Below are 20,705 nucleotides of genomic sequence, written 5' to 3' on the forward strand. Positions count from 1 at the left end.
ATATGATATTGAACTTAAAATTTTCTTCCATTGCTTTAAAATTGCTCTCTCTCTCTCTCTCTCTCTCTCTCTCTCTCTCTCTCTCTCTGTATGTGTGTGTGTGTGTGTTTATTTGTGTTACTAACGCACGGGGCCCCTGTGAGCGCGGGACTCGTTTGGGCCAAATCGGTGTAATTAGCCTAAGGCCCTGAAAGCATTGTACACTTGTTGCAGTGACATCATTCTTGCATGTAGGGCCAATAGCAAATTCGCATTGGCATAAGGCCCTGAAAGCATTGTACACTTGTTGCAGTGACATCATTCTTGCATGTAGGGGCAATAGCAAATTCACATTGGCATAAGGCCCTGAAAGCATTGTACACTTGTTGCAGTGACATCATTCTTGCATGTAGGGCCAATAGCAAATTCGCATTGGCATAAGGCCCTGAAAGCATTGTACACTTGTTGCAGTGACATCATTCTTGCATGTAGGGGCAATAGCAAATTCACATTGGCATAAGGCCCTGAAAGCATTGTACACTTGTTGCAGTGACATCATTCTTGCATGTAGGGCCAATAGCAAATTCGCATTGGCATAAGGCCCTGAAAGCATTGTACACTTGTTGCAGTGACATCATTCTTGCATGTAGGGGCAATAGCAAATTCACATTGGCATAAGGCCCTGAAAGCATTGTACACTTGTTGCAGTGACATCATTCTTGCATGTAGGGCCAATAGCAAATTCGCATTGGCATAAGGCCCTGAAAGCATTGTACACTTGTTGCAGTGACATCATTCTTGCATGTAGGGCCAATAGCAAATTCGCATTGGCATAAGGCCCTGAAAGCATTGTACACTTGTTGCAGTGACATCATTCTTGCATGTAGGGCCAATAGCAAATTCACATTGGCATAAGGCCCTGAAAGCATTGTACACTTGTTGCAGTGACATCATTCTTGCATGTAGGGCCAATAGCAAATTCGCACTTGCATGTTGTCCTTATCGGTGCTAAATATTTATTTATTAAATTTGAATTAAACATATTAAACGATACAAATTTAAATTTCTTCCTGTATTTCTTTGAAATTGTTTGTGTTGAATATTTTCTTGGTAGTATTCATATAATTTATTGTTTTAAACGCATTACATGCGGCGGTAATCGGTATCATGATCTTTCCGATCACAGTAAGGTGTTTCGGTTTTTATATTCAAAGTTTCTGCATGATCCACAGGAAATCTATTCAACCTTTTATAATTCATAAACCAAACCAATAACATTCATTTGCTAAACTTTATTATAATATATATCAAAATGCTGAAAGTAGTTAAACACTCTAGTTTCATTTAAGTGGTAGGTTATAATCAATGTGAAATGTGAAAGGATTGTAAATACTCTCTATTTGGCGTAAAGCGACCAGTTGGACTTTTAAACAGTGTTCGCTCATAAAATCGAAGCACTTTTACTACTATTGCTATTTCTACTACTACTCCTCTCTCTCTCTCTCTCAAATAAAAATGTCCATTAGTAAATCACACTCTCATCTTTGACCGCAGAGAGCATACCGGCCAAAACGTATCAATTTTGACCATAAAATGGCAATATAATCTAAGTGGATTAGATAAAGAAAAAATGACTGATATTTCTTGTACCGAATTCCAATCTCAGAAATCCGAAATAACGATTGACCGAGTAGTGGCACTTGTTTACCTCTAAAACCTCATTTAGAAATTCCTTATTAAGTTAAGGAGGGTTTTTTTTCTTCAGATTTCTAATACTTTCTATGTACAATCCAATACATAGTCCTTAATCATGATTCAGTGAGGCAATGGCACATTCATGTTATGTTATAAAATCATTTTCCTGCATATGGGGAGCATCAACTTTTTTTCATAGATCAGATAGCCAGTGTTTAATTAAGTCAAAAGGAAGAACTTGTTTTTGCGCTCTAATTGAGTTCTTTCTTGTTTTTTACCCGTACTAGACGACTAATATTTGACATGGAGGGCATAAGTGACGACACGAACTCACAGAATCTTACACAGGAAGAAACAACGAATATGGAGGATGAGGACAAGACTTTGACTGAGGCCATTTTTCGTATGGACATGCGAGAACGGACGTATCTAGGTCAACAGTCCAATTTTGAAAATGGATTTCAAAATGCTACATTGAGCACAAGTCGGGACACGAGTGCAACATCACGTGACATCAAGAGGATATATAATAGAACGCGTCCTCTCTCCAATACTCTTTTAAACAAGTCCGCGGAGAAACAGACACGAGCATCACCTAAGGACGATTCCGATCCAGATAGTGTTCACAGTCTAAGTGATATTGAATCTTTACGATTACATGTAGAACTCAGGAGACAAAGAATGGAACCTACTTCATCCGTATCTTCCTTCGATTATGACGAAGATGAAGGTAAGAAAAATATTTCAGTATTGCATTTCATAGCATACATATTCTGTTATTCTTGGATATTGTTTCCTGTTGTACTGTCCTACCTTTCTTTTCTTAATTATTTCTTTCGTAACTTTCTTCCTGTAGACGCTTAAACTTCTTTGCGATAGATGTTAAGAAAATCATATACCACATTCCTTTTATTGTATGCACTAAATGGGGAACGTATGTTTTCCTATAATTACTTCGAAAGGACGGTGTCTATTGCATCTTCGCTAGCAAAGGTTTTGATTTGTATCTACACCTTGGCGGATCGAGCAGATATTTCTGTAAATAAGATACGTGAATTGTATTGGATACGGCGGCAAGCCAACACATCCAATCACATTAAGTTGCTCAAATATGAACACGTTTGCTACATGATTGAGACAACGAGAGCGTACAATTTGACTCATAAAAGATCAATTTACCTCTGCCGGTCCGTGTTTGTACAAATACGTTTCTCTTAAATACGTAGCAATGGCTTCTCTCTGGTATGTAGACACACTTTAGATGTTAAACTTACAAAGTATCCATTTAATGTCAATTGCCTCCACCATTTCCGGCTGGTATACAATGCAATGTTGTTTACACGAAATTGGTTAGTTGACAACACAAATTACGGGAGGCAACTCATGAAATCCAATTGATGTTACTAACACAAAGCATTAAAATATTTACTCGATCCGCCAAGGTGTAGATAGGGTTAACATGTCGGAACCTTGGCTAGCGAAGATGGATGTCGAGGTGAGATTGACATACAGTCATAATATTCCTAGCACCATTCTGAACTACAAATAAAGTAGTTTATTGTATTCGTTCATGAATGAAGTACATGTATAACTAGTACATAAGAAAGTTTATCACAAGACTTTTGCAGTAGATGATGTTTCAGTGGATGCTACGTTGCCACGTGATTTGTGATAATTCATCATTTTGCCCTCTTGTAATGTCATGGATAGTTCAGAACTTAAAGAATATTACTTTAAGGTCTCATGAAGATGATATAACAGTAGCATATGAGGGCGACTGTGGGTCTGTGGGACTTCCATGTTAAAAGATGTGGCTTGCACAATTGGGTCAATTAGAATTTAACATGGGAAATGCCACCTGTTGGTCAATGGGAACTGAACATTGCTCATGTCATGGGGTTTATAGGGTCAAAACTATTTATAGGGTGAAACGTATTTATAGGGACAAAAGGTTGATATAGACAAACATAGACATACTGAAACAAACAAATACATATCCAGACACAGAAAAGAGGACAGAGATGTTCCAAAGAAAGACTAACAGACAGAATAGAGACTCAAATAAAAATGTCTTTGTATGGGTACAAAACATTTATTCAAAGATATCCATGGGCTCTATGACATGTGCTCTGGTCTAAGAACTTATCCGTTTAATACATACAAATACAAATACATACGTGCAAACCATCTCCTTTAACATAGAAGTCCCAAAAGAGCCCCTGTCGCCCCCATTTACTACTTCTAACATTTTTACTATTCACAAACAGATTTAATCTAAAGTTGCGCATTAAATCATGGCACAAAAGCACAGATAGACCTTTGATTAGTTGAATATATAGCAATCATAGTCTGTACTGCTTTTCTTTTGTCTTTGTGCATTTTACTGGTACATTAAACTGTGATTTGCCTTAACAAAGGTTAGTTAGTGTATCGTTGTTGTCCCCGCCTAGGACCATTTTAATAGTGGAACAGTAGTTATGGTTTCATTAGTAATTCCTAACAAAAGCAAAATAAGTTACAACGCTTTTATCTTAAATAAAAAGACAAAATTATGTAAAAGTGTTGTATAGTATTCACTTTTATGCATGCAAATAAATCATATAGCAAAAGCAAAATGTAAGGTATTTTTTTAACCTAGCTTAATAGTTTCCTATACGATTCTTGTTTCTTAAAGGTAATTTTTGATATGGCCACTTTTCCATTCATGTCCTGAATTAATACATACGTTTAGGACATTCGATAATGACTGGATGATTGTTACCAGTTAGTTAAAATCTGTTGATTCTTTGCTAATGCAGGTGGATTTGTTCAGAACGATTTTTTTTTTAGTTTTTGTCTTTTTGTTCCGATATGTCACAGAACACAGCTCTAGCCATCTGTTTTGAAGATTTAGTCAGCTGGTTTCAGCTTTCTTATACATACCACTAGTCGGCTTTTAAAACTCGATCGGCAACCGAAATATTTTGAGTGGTAGGTGTTCTAAGTGCATGTAATCTGAATTGTCCTTCTTGTGATGAATCATACATAGCGACGAACTATGTACCTTCTCAGCTCGTAAGTGTTCTTATGTTAATCTTCTTTTATGTAATATTGGTAATTTTAAACTATATTCATGCTTATCATCAACATTCTTCTACGTATTATTATTATTGTTATTGTTATTATTATTATTATTATTCCTTTCTTACATGGACTATATTTATGAAAGTTGGCTGACCTTTCCTCATGAGATTGGACCTTTTCCGGTGGCTTTAGATCTCAAGTAACGTCCGCATTGTTGTTCCTAGTGCCGCTGTCTGTAGCCAGTCTGATGTGATTCCTGTTTCTGAATATTCTTGTTGTCCCATAGTCTATTGGGTATTACTTATACGTCTCCAGTCACCTTATTTGCGATCTCTGACTGAGTTTCTAGACTTTTTTTAAAGTTCTCTATCCAGATTACTGTATTTTGTTACTTTTTCTTGTTCCTTGCCGGCAGAGTCGTCCGGTAATGATATGTCTATGCTACAGTTAACATTGGGGTCCCGAGTGTCCGAGTGGTCTAAAGCGCCATCGGGCCATCTCACCTATGTCTGCCAATGTGGGTATCTGAGAAAGCTTGTCAGTAGATTTTGAGGGTCGGTGGTTCTTTCCGGGGATTTCCCGGGTTCTTCCACCACCATTAATACTGGCAGCCATGTATAGCCTATCGTGTGCTGAAAAATGGCGTTAAACCCTACAACAACAACAACAACAGTTAACATTCTTCTTCATGTCGTGCTTTCCTGACCTCCTGTACTGTATCGTGTGCCACACTTTCAAATTAAGTCAGAAGTTTTAATACTATATAATATTTTATAACTGTTTGTTGTTCAATATTCAATTGTCTCGCTAAACAGATCCATTGTTACTTAGGCAACACTAGAATAAAGGTTTGTGGAAAAAATATCCAGTGTCAAATGAGGCAGATGTTTATCTCTGCTTTGTTACAAATTTACGTTTTGTCACTCTAGAGTAGTTTGACAATCCTTTGCTTTCCAATGTGAGTTCAGTTCGTTACAGATGTTTTATCTTAGGCTCGGGGAATCTGGACCTATAAAGAGAGGCAAGAGAAGAGTTAAAAATGCAACAAGTCAGAATTTGGTGTGAAGCTAAGTGTTTATTGTAAAGTTGTACCATTTTCTGTTTTTTATTTTTGTGAACGGAAAAACAGTAGTGCATTTGGCATGAAGTTACAGTTTACTATACGACTGTGCCATTTTCTGTTTCTGTTGTTTATTAAACGACATAAAATAGGGTACATTGAATTTGTGCATCGTGCATGTTGTGCCTGTACTTGTTAGAAAAATATTATTTTTTTTTCTATAGCAGTGCAGAAATGACTCTAGTCAGAAAGAAATTAGACATACATTTTGTATAGCAATAGTTGTGACACTTTTACCTTCACATTAACCTTTGGATAGATTGATTGATTTGTTGTATTTGTACGACGCACCAGCACTGTTAGGCTATTTAGCGCCATACAAAAGGTTATATGTATGATCATTTAAAAATGATAAATGATTTCATATCGACCAGCGATATCAAAACCAAAAAAAAACGAAAACTGGTAAGCGTAATATATTAAGCTACCCAATCAACGGGGAATGTAAATGGTGTTTGTTAACGAAGACAGATTAAAAGTTATAGAAAAAAAGAAGGTATATACATTTCATAACAATGCTCAAGGTGACGGCATGAAAGTTATAGCTTAGAATAAATGTTTACTTCTTCAGGAATTCTATAATACAATTCATTTTTATTGTATCAGAAAGTTTCTTCATGTCATGCACATTGTAGTACTAACCGCGCGTAGGTTGGAGGTCGAAACAGTCTATCATAAAATGTTTGTCAGTGAATGGTTCAATGCAAAAAACGCACACTGGTGGGTTTTCACCTTTTAGTATGTGGGAGTGGAGCAGCACAGAGGGTGAACAGACCACTTGCTGGAAGGTCCATTTATGAAAAATAAAACTTCCTACGAGAAATGAAAACTATAAGCGTAATAACGTCAAACCAAAGCTTCTGACTAAACCGTGAGTTTCTCTAATGGGGTTAGGTTTTTGTTACTTCATTTTTGTCGTTCGTGTTTTTCTAAATTTTAATGCTTGTTTTTGTTTACCCACCGTGACACCTATCTGTGGTCGCACCCTCTCTGTTGCTGTAATGTGTGAGTAATTAAATCATTATTATATCAATAATGGAATCTCGCACAGCTAGATAAACTCGAGAGCGACTAGAGTCAATTAAAAAATATATCCCTGTTCGTGATACTGTCAAGAAGCAACTACAAGCTCGTTTAGAGTCTCATGTGGAATTTGCAGATGGTAGAGAACATTTATTCAAACCAGTTATCGAACCAACCAAGAAAATTGTTACAGCAACTTGGACGGCTCAAAAAGCACTTAAGACATTACCTGTTGATATTGTTGGCCGTCTTCAAGCAGCATAATTACCACCCCAGCAACCTCCTCAACCACAACCTTTGCCAAGAGTTAAAACTAACATTACTATTAAATTCACGCCCGAACATATTGCCACTATCAAAGACCGAGATCAAATATTTAATATTGCCGCGTTAGGATATCGTGATGTACATAAGTACATAAAATCCGAATATGTTAAAACTCTAAAAGCTGTCGATTGAAGAATATATTGCATCGCTACTGATATTCCGCAGATCAGATATTTTAACCTCTTTAACCAGAAAGTAAATGAGTATATTGAATAAACAAAACAAGACAGGATACAAAGAGAAGAAGAAATAAAGAAGCAACTTGAAAAAGCAAAAGCAGAAAGGAAATCAGCCTAAAGAACATGGAAGAAAAAAGCAGATAAAACAACAAGCGAGGAAGAACGAGAACCTACGACAGAAGAAATAATTAATGAAGCTTATTATAAATAGTTTGGTCAAAAAACTGGAAGTGGGCTTATTATTCCATGTCCCAATAATGTCCTTGCCGATGCTGAACGATTAAACATTCTGATTGTCGGACAACGAGCTGGTAATAATTCCCCAGAAATGATTGATGTTTGTCAGCGATTATTTACAGGAGGTATCATGGACATTAATGTATATCGGTCCCTGATCGATGAAATCGTTGATGATTATCACAGTGATTGAGGGTATACAATTAGATCAGTGACAAGAAAAAAGATGATTATATATAATGCTCAACATGGACCTGTAATGGTCAGGGTGATAGATTCGCGATTATCAACATACAAAGTTGCGGACGGAGATGGATTCAGTGCTGTTGTTCTGGGTCTATTTAGAGGGATAGCCCAAAAATAATACCGTTTGCAAAAGAATTATCAATGAAAGCTATTGACGTTGTTCGTGATAAAGTTATTGGTGCTTTTGTTGATGGTGCTAGTAAGTCATTCTTAGCAATCAAGGATACACCAACACGATTAATACAACGAAACCAACAGCCTGTAAATTTACGCAGCACTGAAGTTATGTCTGCAAATGTTAGTAAAATAATAAGTCAAACTGCAAATTTAAAAAAATCTAACAGAGTTGGCTGGTGTGCCCATGTCAATAAAAGACAAAGAAAGCGAATATAACCTCTAGTCTGATAACAGGAAGTGGTCGTCGTGTTAGACGATGGCAATTATAATAAAATGTTTAAACGTGCATGTGATCCGGCATTTGACATGAACGCACCAGTTCTCAAGGATGAATCGGTGCACGATTATCAATATTATTCTTATGACGCACGAGAGCCAAATCAGCATGGTCGAACTGAGCTGCAAGTTCAGGATACAAGTATATATGTTTTACCCGCTTAAGCAGTTATTGAAGGAGAAGGTAATATTCTGAAAACAGATAATACTGAATATGGAGCTGATGTTAGAATTGGTTTCCTTTATAATGGTATTATGACATTATTTAACAGTGCTACATACATGATTGACGGAGAAACATTGACATGTGTCAAAACGATGTCGATGTTGCCACGACAATGTTGGGTCTAGCAAGATATTCTGATGATTATTCAATGTCAGCTGGTCAGTCAATGATGTTTGCCGAAGCCACTTCAGACCACCCTAATAACATACAGTATAATATAAGACGACCAAGAAACTTCGCCGGCAACGCTGACGCTGATGTGTGGTCAGTGGTTCATTGTTCTAATCCGGAATTTAATTTAAGATTCGCAGCGCGTTGATCATTGCTGAAAGATGGTCGTAGAAACCTTTCTTGCGTAATTCCACTGTCACATATCTTTGAATTTTGCAGAAATGTCATGCAGGTTTTTTTCTTGGAGTTAAGCACATAGTTGTACTTGTAAGAAACGCTACTGACGATGATGCAATCTGGCGCCCTACCGGTGATGTTGGTAAAGTAATACTGAAAAAACTTTCATTGTGGATGCCAGTAATGACTCCATCAATCGATGAAGAACAATGGTAGCTTTTCTTTATGAGTCAATGTGATAAATCAACATTATCATGGTTGGCAATGACCAAAGATAGTGTTCAAAGTAACATTAATGGTTTATTCACATGGCATATAGCATCACAGCAAGGCCAATGATATTTCACAAACTTAGTGTTACTGAAGTTTCATTAAGGAAAACGGGCATCAAGAACCACCTGGGAATATAATACTGAACTTTGAGAATAATCATGTTGCATGTACATATATCATCGTTTGGTAACATTCATGGGACGTGATCAAAATGTTATTCTCGTCTGAAAATACCACAACTAGATTTGTATAACGCTGTATCCAATTTATTACTTTACTCTGGAACATTTATACTTATTCAGGCAATCTGTCGTTGGTATACATTTATGAGCTGAAGTTATTGTTGTTGTAGTAGTTGTAGGGTTTAACGCCTTTTTTCAGCACACGATAGGCCATACATGGCGGCCAGTATTAATGGTGGAGGAAGAACTCGGGAAAACCCCGGAAAGAACCACCAACCCCCGAGAAGCTACTAGCAAGCTTTCTCACATACCCACATTAGCCGAATCTGAGACTCGAACCCACCAGGATTCTTAAATATAACATCAACGATTGCAGTTAATCTTGTATGTGATGCAATTGATGGCAACTATCAAATAGATCTTGTAAACTCTTGTCAGGCTCAGCAAGGATATTTTTTATATACATTTACACCTTAAGTACCTCCTGGATATTTGATCGTACAAGAAGCCATTAATCCGGTCTATTTGCGATGTCATAATCTGCTATTATCAAGGATACATTTCAAACTTACTGACCAATCCGGACATTTATTTAATTAACGGATTTGAAATTCTGAATTTAAATTTGTATGCTAGATTATACATCTTCATTTTCGTGATTGATTTTCAAGCCTGGTTCATAATCAGGGGAAATAATATATATATATATATATATATATATATATATATATATATATATATATATATATATATATATATATATATATATATATATATATATATATATATATATAGATATATATAATATTTTTTAATACTGATTCTCGCTCAGATTTCGGGTAAATGGTACTTAAAATAAAGAAAATCAGACAGAATGTATATTTGATTGGGTAAAATGTTACTCAAAATAACGAAAATCGGTTTGATTTTAAAATTTATGGGGTACAATATACTAAGAATAATAAAAAAATGTCATCAAAAAACAGAAAGAAGAATTAAATAATAATAATGTCATCCTTAACTTTTTCAAAAAAACTATATTATAACAGAATTTATTTTAAATGATTATCAGTCAGATTTCATCAAATTGATTGGGTATATTTCCCATAATGTTTCATATTTTTAATCAGTTTCAGTAACAAATTTAAGTTCAATAATTTTAATAATGATGTATGGTTATGAATATTATTTCAGATTATGGAACAATGTCATCAAATTGATGGGTATATTACCTATATTAAATCAGATTATGAAAACAAGTTCGTCAAATTGAAGGGGTAAATAATACTCAAAATAATAAAAATCTCATCGAAAACAGAAAAAAACTAATTATGTAATAATAATTTCATCGTTGAATTTATAAAGGAACAAACAAATGTATTATAACAGAATCCTTTTTATTTATACTGATTCTCGTCCAGATTTTAGGTAAATGTTAATAAAAATAATAAACTCAGTCAGATTTTATAATTTGACGGGGTATATGACACTCGTAATTGTGAAAACCTATCAGATTTTATAATTTGATGGGGTAAATGGTACTTAAAATGAAAAAATCTGATCGAAAAGTGAAAATTTCATTAAAATATTATTAGAATTAAAATAAATATTATGAGAATAAGTATTTTAATCTTGTTCTTCACTGATTCTCAAATTTGATATGGTATATGGTACTCGTAATTGTGGAAACCAATCTGATTTTTTTATTTGATGGGATATAATGTACTTCAAATTATGAAATTAGTCAGATTTTATAATTTGGTACTTTTAATTGTGAAAATCAGTCTGAATTTGCAATTTCGTGGGGTAATAAATACTAAAACAATGAAAATCTTATCATAAAAAGAAGAAGACAAAACTTACATAAAAATAATAATCCTTGACAAAGTCAAATAAATATTAAAAAAATACATTATAACATAATTGTTTTTTACTGATTGTTGTATGGTTTTCAGGTAATTACTCATTTTCACAATCATAACTTTTATTTTCATCACTGATGTTGCCATTACCTTTTCTTTCAGAATCCCATTTAAAAACGATGCCACTGCTTTCACTCTCACTTTCATAATTACTAGTAACAGCGCTTTTGTGTTCACGATCTGACATAATCTCTCTTAATTGTCTCTAACGTGTATTCATAATTTTTGTTGTTTCGTATTCGGATCTAATTTTCTCAATCGCGCGTGAAAGCGAGATGAATTTCTCAACTTCTGTATCCTTGACCGCAGCCAGTGATTGCAACATAGATTGTTAAATGAGATTAATAAATGTATGTTCTGCTGGTAGTGTGTATATATATATCCTTGAATTTGCGTTGTTGTATTGATTTAAAATCACACCTTTTTTAGAATTAAGTTCAGCTATTTTTATACGTTTATATTTTTTTAATTACAGAAATAATAGCATTCATATCTTGAAAGTTCATTATCTTATAAATTTATATTCAAAATAAAAAAAATTATAATATATTACTATATTATAACATATTATTATTATATATAATCTGAATTCTAAGGACGGAACCATCCTCATGTGAACCCCTATATTGCTAAACGATATTCTAGCAGGTTCAGAGGACACATATATAATCTTACTTCTATATTTGAATTCTAAAGACGGCACAGCATTAACATAATTAACGTAACTCTCTGGACGGTGTAACACATATAATCCCAATTCTAAGGACGGTACATTACATAAACGGGGGCAACTTCTCTATGTTCAACAGATTTATGCACACCCTCCCCCATAATCAATCCCTGGAGACAGCAAAAGAGCAAACACCACCTGGTGACATTGTGGAGAGGTGTACTGTTTGTATGGAAGTTCGATCATATTGCTTCCACCCATGTTTTAATGATGAATTGCGAATTATCGCCACTGTCGACAGTTGTAAGTCACGGTATTTGAACGCGGGACGTCCAGTATAAGAATCCAACACGTTAGCACTGCGGTACGTTCCAACCTTACAGATATATGTTTTAGAAATTATTATGTTAGCTATGCTGGATTCCTAAAAATAAACATTATAATAACCTCGGCGTGGATTTATTTCTGGAACACATCGTATTAAAATATTCAGATATTGTAATATATTTCTGCATTTGACTAAGTAATGGCTAAAATACATGTATTTCTGTGTAACAGTGCGATCTAAAGATCACTACTGCATTACAAATCAGGCGATTGATTTTCTGACGACTTTGTTAAGGGGGAGGCGAAATTGGAAAATGTAGATATCCTCTCACTAATATGAACTATTACAAAATTATATTACTTTACTGATATTAATTATAGCATAGATGGTTAAATTATTGCACCTAATTAGTTTACGATGGCAACAACAAAAAATTAATCGCGCTAGTTAGTCCCGCAGTAACAAGCGAGGTAACCACTTAATTATTCTACCGGAAAGGGCTTGGCTTGACAGAGTTATCTCTCTTCAACAATAATGAAATAATTTTGTTTATATTTGTTGGAAAAAGTCGATCTGTTAATATTATCTGCGACACGTTTTATCGAAAGCTAGTTAATATCAAAATACTTTCGACCCTCATTATATGAAATAGTATTACTTCGCCAGTTTCTGCATTTACAGACTTAATAACTTTTGCAAATTTACTGTGTTTACCAGTATCTTATAATTTGTTGTTTTGACTTTGTGTAATAGTTCGTCAATTATCCAAGGAATATAGAGCTTTTGGAGATTAATATTATCGATTACAAGACCTTTCTCGCTTACTCCGTTTAAACACTCATAAACGCATTAATGAAAGGAATAGTATGTATTCCCCTTAGTACTCAACATGAGATAACCAGAGTTAGTAACATTACCAAATGAGTTATTTTGTTGACAGTGCCTCATTAAACCGTCACGAGATGCCTCGTAATTGTTGATCATGGGATGTTTTAAACATTCATTTTGCTCCATTTTATATAATAATATGATTTGTTTAAATAATTATTTTGAAAATCTAGGGAGATAATCTTCAGCACATTTTATGACCTAGTCTATCTATCTATCTACACACACACACACACACACACACACACACACACACACACACACACACACATTCTTGTATTTGGTGGATATAGAGGACTTGTGTATGGAACCGCGTCCGGAGGACATTTGTTCTGGCAATGTTAGAGCAAAAGCAAATACTGTTTGAGGCAGTACATTAATAGGAAATGGTGATGTATCAAGCAGGGAACTGTATTATCAATTCTCAGGAATATGAACTTTAGCAATGCAAGCGAGGACGCACACGTTTACACAAATTTTCTGTATAATCCATAGAAACTAAGGACGCACACTATTTGACAAAATCACGGAGACTGTGGACATTCGTACATTATGACCAACAAGGACATATTTGCACATCTAATCCAGTCTTAGCAATCAGTACAACCGCTCAGGTGGCCTAGTGGTTTGAGCGTCCGCCTCGGATTTGGGAGGTTGCGGGTTAAAACCCAGGCAGTGCCATAACAAAGACATGACAATGGTACTAACAGCTGCCTCGCTAGGCGATCAGCATTAGGAGGTTAGTCTGATAAACCAATATAAAAAATTTAGTGAAGCTTCTGGCTCACAAGTAAATGATAATAAGACTGAAATATTATTAATAAGCCAATGGAAGGACAATCCACAAGGACTTCCAAACCCACAAATAAGACAACAAGTGAAAGCACTTGGCGTGACATATGGAAAAGACAGTAAGATGATAAATTTCCTACAAATCAAGCAAATTTTAGAGAAACACATTAACATATGGACTGATAGGAATCTAAATTTTACGCACAAAATACAAATAGCCAAAACATATTTATACAACTCTATATGGTACCTTTTTGACAATATAGAATTTGAAAAATTATACCTAGACAAAATTGAGTCAATAATTATAAAATTTCTTTGGAAAAGAATACACAAATTGTCTAAGAAAACATTACAAAAGGGTTATGAACAGGGTGGACAAGGACTCCCAAACCTAATCAGCAAACAACAAGCCAACATAATATCAAGATTAAATATGCTAGAACAACAACCCCTATATTACTGGCAGGGACTATACATATATTGGTTTGGTAAACAAATAAAATTGCAACAAAATAGAAACCTAACTTTCTCAATTGAATCACCACCTAGATGTACATACAAAATCAATATGACAATCAAGAAATACAAAGATCACGCCAATATGTGGCAAATATTTAATAAACAACTAATAGAGAAACTAATAAATGATTTAACAAATTCAGATCCCAATAAAATAGAAATTCAAGCTCCCAATGTCGATTGTGGACACAAGAACATGCATATAGAAGAAATATAATACACTATCTACCAAAATGCCTATTATGTAATACTGCAACAGATAGGAAAGAACATATAATACTAGAATATACACATTTAAGTAATGAGAGAACGGAAGTTATAAACCAAATAAATGACAAACTAGGTAATTTTAATCCGATAAACCTACTATATACAGCACACATTAACGACAAAAAAAACATACCAAACGGTAATCAACTTCATCTACCATGCAATCAATGAAAGAAATAGTAAAATATGGAGCACTGAAGCAGAATAGGAGTCTGAAAGGCCGAATGGCTAGTTAAATAACATCAGACTTTAACAAATATCACCAATTATTAACAGTATGTAACAATGTACCAAGTAAATAAGCCAATTAAAAAAAAACATCAGACAATAACAAATATCAACATTTATTATAAATATCTAAAAACACTACACCCACTAAATAAGAAATCCCCCGCCTGGAGAGCCCATAGGCTAGTGGAAACACACCAGGAGAGAGAGAAGAAATGTGTTTGTTTACAAACCAGGCACTAACAATGCAAAGCCAAATGACTTGTAAAACCAGGTGGATACCAAGTGACCGCTGTCTAATGATAACACACAGACTCTCTTCTCTAATATACATGAAGGATACTACGACTGCGGATAAAATCTGTCCGCCATTGTAGCTTCATTGACCAGCACAGAATAAATAAACAACCATGTATAACGGATTTGACCTACAACCAACAAGCTGTGGCGGGGCTCCATGAGGGACAGATCATACTTGATTCTTTAACAAGACCCCACGGAGCTCCTCCACATCAAAACCAAGCAATACAAATATGACCCAACAAAACAAATGACCCAACCAATACATATAATAAATTTAAAGATGTGATAATTCAAATCAATTTTCAAAATTCAAAAAATCCATCTACAAATAAGGGCGGGATGCCATGTGAGAAATCATAATTGACACCCGAAAAGGGACTCACATCGGCTCACCCTCCCTTATATTTCCTTTTTCATAAATATGAACTAGTCAATATTTAGGACAATATGAAGATATCTATCAAATAAAGACGGGGCGGGATTTATTCGCAAACCTCTTCTTTATAAACAATTCAAATAAAATTGAACACCAAAATAAGAAAAATACTTTAATAAAGAAATAATACAGTACTAACTGAACATTAAAATTTCGGACGTAACTTACTAGATGAACGATGAATGTGGCAGAGGTTACACCTCAGACGGTTATTAAAGTTGCTGATGCTGGAATCGATGCCACAGTCGTATAACCATCTTATTCAAAATTAAAGTCAAAGGAAATAATTATATATACATGAACAAGCCTAATGGACGAGCAGAAAAACCTCCAGACAGACCCAGAAATACCCACTACAGAGCATCCCGCTGCTTGATGGCAGGAAAATGTTAGCCCCAACACCAAATTGACATAGAGCGCCAGGAGGTAAATTTGCCCACGGATCATTTCATGGAGAATGACCCCGGGCAAATTCTTCAGCGAGATGTCATGAAACCAGCTTTGAGCAAATAATATACACACTCGAGTAACACATTAAGATCTACCAAAGGTACATAAGACCTACAAAATAAACAATTTGACCCAGCCAAATAAGAAACTAAAGTCCAAATAATGATTAGAAATACAAGAGTACCACGGTACATCAATTAAAACCTAATAAAGCTCTCATCTCCCTGTTTAACAAACGGGGAAAGAGAACTACACCGAATTAAGATATACGCACTAAAAAGTGGCAAAATTGAACTATACGAAAAACCAACAACCTGCTAAAATCTATATAATATGCGAAGACGCAATACAACCCCCACAAGATACACAAACACACAAACATATATACACACTTTATTATTCTTATTTACTTACCTAAGAGGAAGACTGGAACCATTTGACATAGATAAGCCAATACAAAAAAAAAAAAGAAACATACGTGAACATACAAAAAAAAAAAAAAAAAAAATTATTAAAAAAAAAAAAAAAAAAAAGGATATATGTATATATATGTATACATGTACATATATAGGTACATATATGCACAAAATAAATATATGAATAACAGGGGATAAATGACTATGGCAAAGTCAACTATATAAGAAAACAATATAAAGAAAACAAGGGGGAGGAATTTGGCCCATGACGTTAATAAGTCACTGGGACAAAAGTACGACCCTAAATCGGAAGTCCAAACTTATGGAACTCGGACCCCAAAAAGTCCTATCGGGGTCGGAAAGTACATACAATTTGGACTTCATGGGATTTAAAAAAACTTACAAATATGATGATAAAAAAGAAATTAACCCTGCAAAATTCAAAATCAACATTATTGTTTTTATACAATGAACATACACAGATAATTTATGGGAGGACAGGGTCAACCCACAATAAAATACACTTTTAGATATAATCAGGGTGTCACTTCTAAGTTCTAACCAGCTATATATGCTGGGAAGGAGCTAAGATGTGTCAACAATAGGAGGTTAGTGTTATGACTTAGTCGGTCTGGTGTAAAAATAATGTGACTGCGTGTGACATCATGCTACATGTATGTGGCGTAATGCCCCAATGATAGACATCACTATAAACTGCCATACTGCAGACACCGTAGCGATATGACTGAAAGATTGTTAAAGCTACTTTAAAATCAAATCTAAATCACATATTTTTATTAAGTAACTGTAACCTCTATAAGGGTTTCGACTACGACTGGTCTTTAGGGCAATTACATTACTGTTTGAATATATATCTTGTTATTGACGGACTGATGAATTTATTGATTGACTGATTGTCTTGCAATTAGACTTTAGTACGACATAACACGCTTCAGTCTAATCCATCGCTTTGGAGATCATCTCGTAATAAATTTGGAGTATGCGCATTTGGTTATAGCGACCCGTTTTAAGGAATTCTTAGATTTGTGTGATTACTTGTTTGATTATTGGAACTCGATGCAATGGACACATTCCTTAGCCTAAATTATTAGCCACTGAGTAGAAGCAAATGTCAAGGAGTGAAGTGTTAGTAAGTTTCCATGATGCCATGGTTGACTTTTAGTAAATTCAGGTCAAAACCCCATGGGTGTCCCCGAGTAATATAGTCCCTATTAAAACGTAATGGTGTACATTGGTTGTGTGACTGCAGTGGCAGTATTTACGGCAGGAGACCGGTAAATTACACAAAAGAATAAACAAGAAGGGAATCGGCTGATACCGTTTATGTCGCCATGCTGGCAAATGTGACGCAGTTGTACTGGCGAGATGTGCCTTGAAACCATGAATTGACTGGCCTAAGGTGGCGCAGGAAAAATAGTTCCCTGTGTTAGAGGATAGTTGTATAGTTTCTACAGCGTGAACTGCTGACGGTACGGAAAGTTCATGAAGAGAAACCATGCAGATGTGCAGTTGATATATATTTGGCAAATTTTGAGATCTGCGGTCTGGCATTGATTAGCGAAAAATTTATGTATAGAATGGACCCGTCGGGCTTTCTAATTTATAACTGAAGTTGTAGAGAAGTCTTTGGAAATTTGGGGTAAACGTATGACTTCTATTGGAATCGTGCCAGGGATTGATACTGCTCGGTCAAGCAAATATCCCTGGAATATAGCAATACTATTTGGCTGGATTAGATCATTTATGGCAGGAAACTCGCTTTATTGGCAATGACTATTCGCTTTTTAACAAAATATAGTAGTATCTTTGTTGCATAATAGGCGTACGAAACTTCTCTCTCTCTCTCGCGGGCATGTACAGATATAAAGTTGAAAATAAGAACGAATGTTTGTGTTAGCCATATTGTGTATTTCACAGAGACTTTTTATTTATCAAGTAACTTTGGTTGAATAAATCGATGATGCATACAACATTATTTCTGTTGTAATCTGTATAATGTTTTATCTCAACCTCAAGACAAAGAATAATGATAGACTAAAACATCCACAACAACAACAACAACTTATCTATGTTAACTTAATAGAAACCTCTTAAAATGCTTTAAAGTTCAGTAATTGCAGAAGTAAACAATAGAGTTCTATGAGAGTAGATGTATGTATAAATTTAGTGGATGGAGATACTTGTCTAATACCTTTTTACAAACAGTTTATTCTGTTTTATTGTTTTGGAGCCACGAATGAACAAGAATATACTTTAATGGTACAACACTCTCTTGGTTCACCTTCAGAATCATTTAGTTTATACATTTGCTAATTCAATGTACCACGTAAAGGTGTTTTGTATCGCTGATTGGAAGTTTTAGACAGTTTTTTTCCCGCGTCGCCTTCTATATTAAACATACTGAAAAAAGACTAAATGAGTAAGAATATTACAGTTTAATGCAGCTCTAAGTAAATGTTCTGTTAAGTTATAAATACAAGTTGGTCCAAGTAGAACATCCTGAGCGTTTTGGTAATTGTTAAAAACCTCTTTAAATTTGGGAAAGCAATATAGATTTACGTCTTGTATTTACATGTTGTGTGTTGTTTTAATAAGACTTTGTTTGCAACAGAAATAGGGATACAGTAATTCATGATATGTTCAGCAAAGTCATCCAGTCACCAAAGGAAGCAAGTAAATACATTTAGAAGAACATCTAATGCATTCAACAGTGTATGATTGCTTGCACGTTTTGTCGCAGGTCTTAAGAGCGTGATAATGAAAAACATATTCCAGTAATTAAATGTTTCGATCTGGGACTGATCATCTTGATGATAAATGTTTGACCTCTGTATAATATGTTTATCTTTCTATGTATTTACTGAAGTTCTGTGCATGTAACTTCCAAATTCGGTTAGTGATAATTTGATCTCACCGTGACGGGATTTTTTTATACTTGAATAACATCTGTTCTATCCTGTTGGAATACTAAATAGGCAAATTATGAAATAGGAGAGGATATAGCTCATTTAATAATCACTAAATAAATTTTGCATATCAAGGATGTCTTTTCAATATCTTAACGTATGTAAAATCTTGCCGCACACATGACGTTTTAACTTTACAGATGGGTCGGATAATTAGCAATTTCATTCTAACTCTACAATGAATTCATGCGTATTTCCAATAGCATTTTAATGTACTTCTTTCGTACATGTCGTACATTGGACGTGTATGGTATGAATGTATCGTGACTTTTCCAACACTATTGTCTCACATGTATGAAATATTAATAAAAATACAGGACTGTTATATGCACCAGCTTATCTTCTTATAGTTTAGCTTAGTAGATGGAATCTGATGCTTTAATCTAAAGGGAGATAATACGTTTTTGCAACGTGCAATTTGATAGTGGAGATCTCTCTACAAGTTTTCCACAGGGCAATCGAGGACATGGTTTCGGGCGTGTGTATCACCAGCTGACCCAGAGGATGAAAGATACACTCCAAATTCTTGAAAAATACCTTGTTGCTTTGGATGACAGTCATGGAACCATTAGTTGCAACTCCACCAAAAAAAAAAAAAAACAATCAAGGACAAAAAGTGATGACCATAGGTTTGTCATCCGAAACCACATGTCCAGACTTTAAAAATATTATGGTACTTGATCTTGAGAAGCTGGTTATGTTTGACCAGGGAGTTGCTAAACTGTTTGTTGAACATGGAAGCAATTGTTTGAACCAAATGTTGAGTGTTAAAATAATACCCCAATTTAATTCTGATGATGTAGGTAGTCATCAAGGATTGGATTGGATGATGATGGTCTATTGAATTCGTACACCATCGCACTATTTGTTTCAAAAGTTCTTGCACTTGATCGTTCAGGATGTCGAGAGCGAAAGTTTTTGATTTTCGGTGATGTTTAGAATTTGTGTGGGATGAATTATTTTTACGGAAGCCGCTTCCCAATGCTTTTTTATTTCAACTGAATGACCTCTCCTTAAAAATGCTTACCTATTCTAGTGAAAAACATCCCATGGAACTATCACTAGGTAAAGTTAAGTAAATTTGGGTGCTCGTAATTCGAGTGTTCTGCATTCAGAGGAGTCACTTGAAGTTAAAGGAGTTA

The 20,705-nt window shown here is 34.8% G+C and overlaps 2 protein-coding genes across 6 annotated transcripts in view; one reads left to right on the forward strand and one right to left on the reverse strand.

The window, feature by feature from the left end:
* LOC149797405 (uncharacterized) overlaps positions 1-20,705 on the forward strand; it is a 108,440-nt gene that overhangs the window by 43,905 nt on the left and 43,830 nt on the right. For all 4 annotated transcript variants that reach the window (XM_089962188.1, XM_089962189.1, XM_089962192.1 and 1 more), the window contains one exon: positions 1,962-2,404. In XM_089962188.1, coding sequence (XP_089818314.1) covers positions 1,978-2,404 — 427 coding nt within the window. In that variant the 5' untranslated portion in view covers positions 1,962-1,977. The remainder of the gene's footprint in view (positions 1-1,961; positions 2,405-20,705) is intronic.
* The window catches only part of LOC149797407 (uncharacterized), a 130,255-nt gene continuing 115,026 nt past the window's right edge, over positions 5,477-20,705 (reverse strand). For both annotated transcript variants that reach the window (XR_016421815.1, XR_016421814.1), the window contains one exon: positions 5,477-5,746. The gene's annotated coding sequence lies outside the window, so the exon portion shown is untranslated. The remainder of the gene's footprint in view (positions 5,747-20,705) is intronic.

The sequence above is a fragment of the Sinohyriopsis cumingii genome, chromosome 6, assembly GCF_028554795.1.
Source record: "Sinohyriopsis cumingii isolate HCF-2022 chromosome 6, ASM2855479v2, whole genome shotgun sequence".
Taxonomy (NCBI): Eukaryota; Metazoa; Mollusca; class Bivalvia; order Unionida; family Unionidae; genus Sinohyriopsis; species Sinohyriopsis cumingii.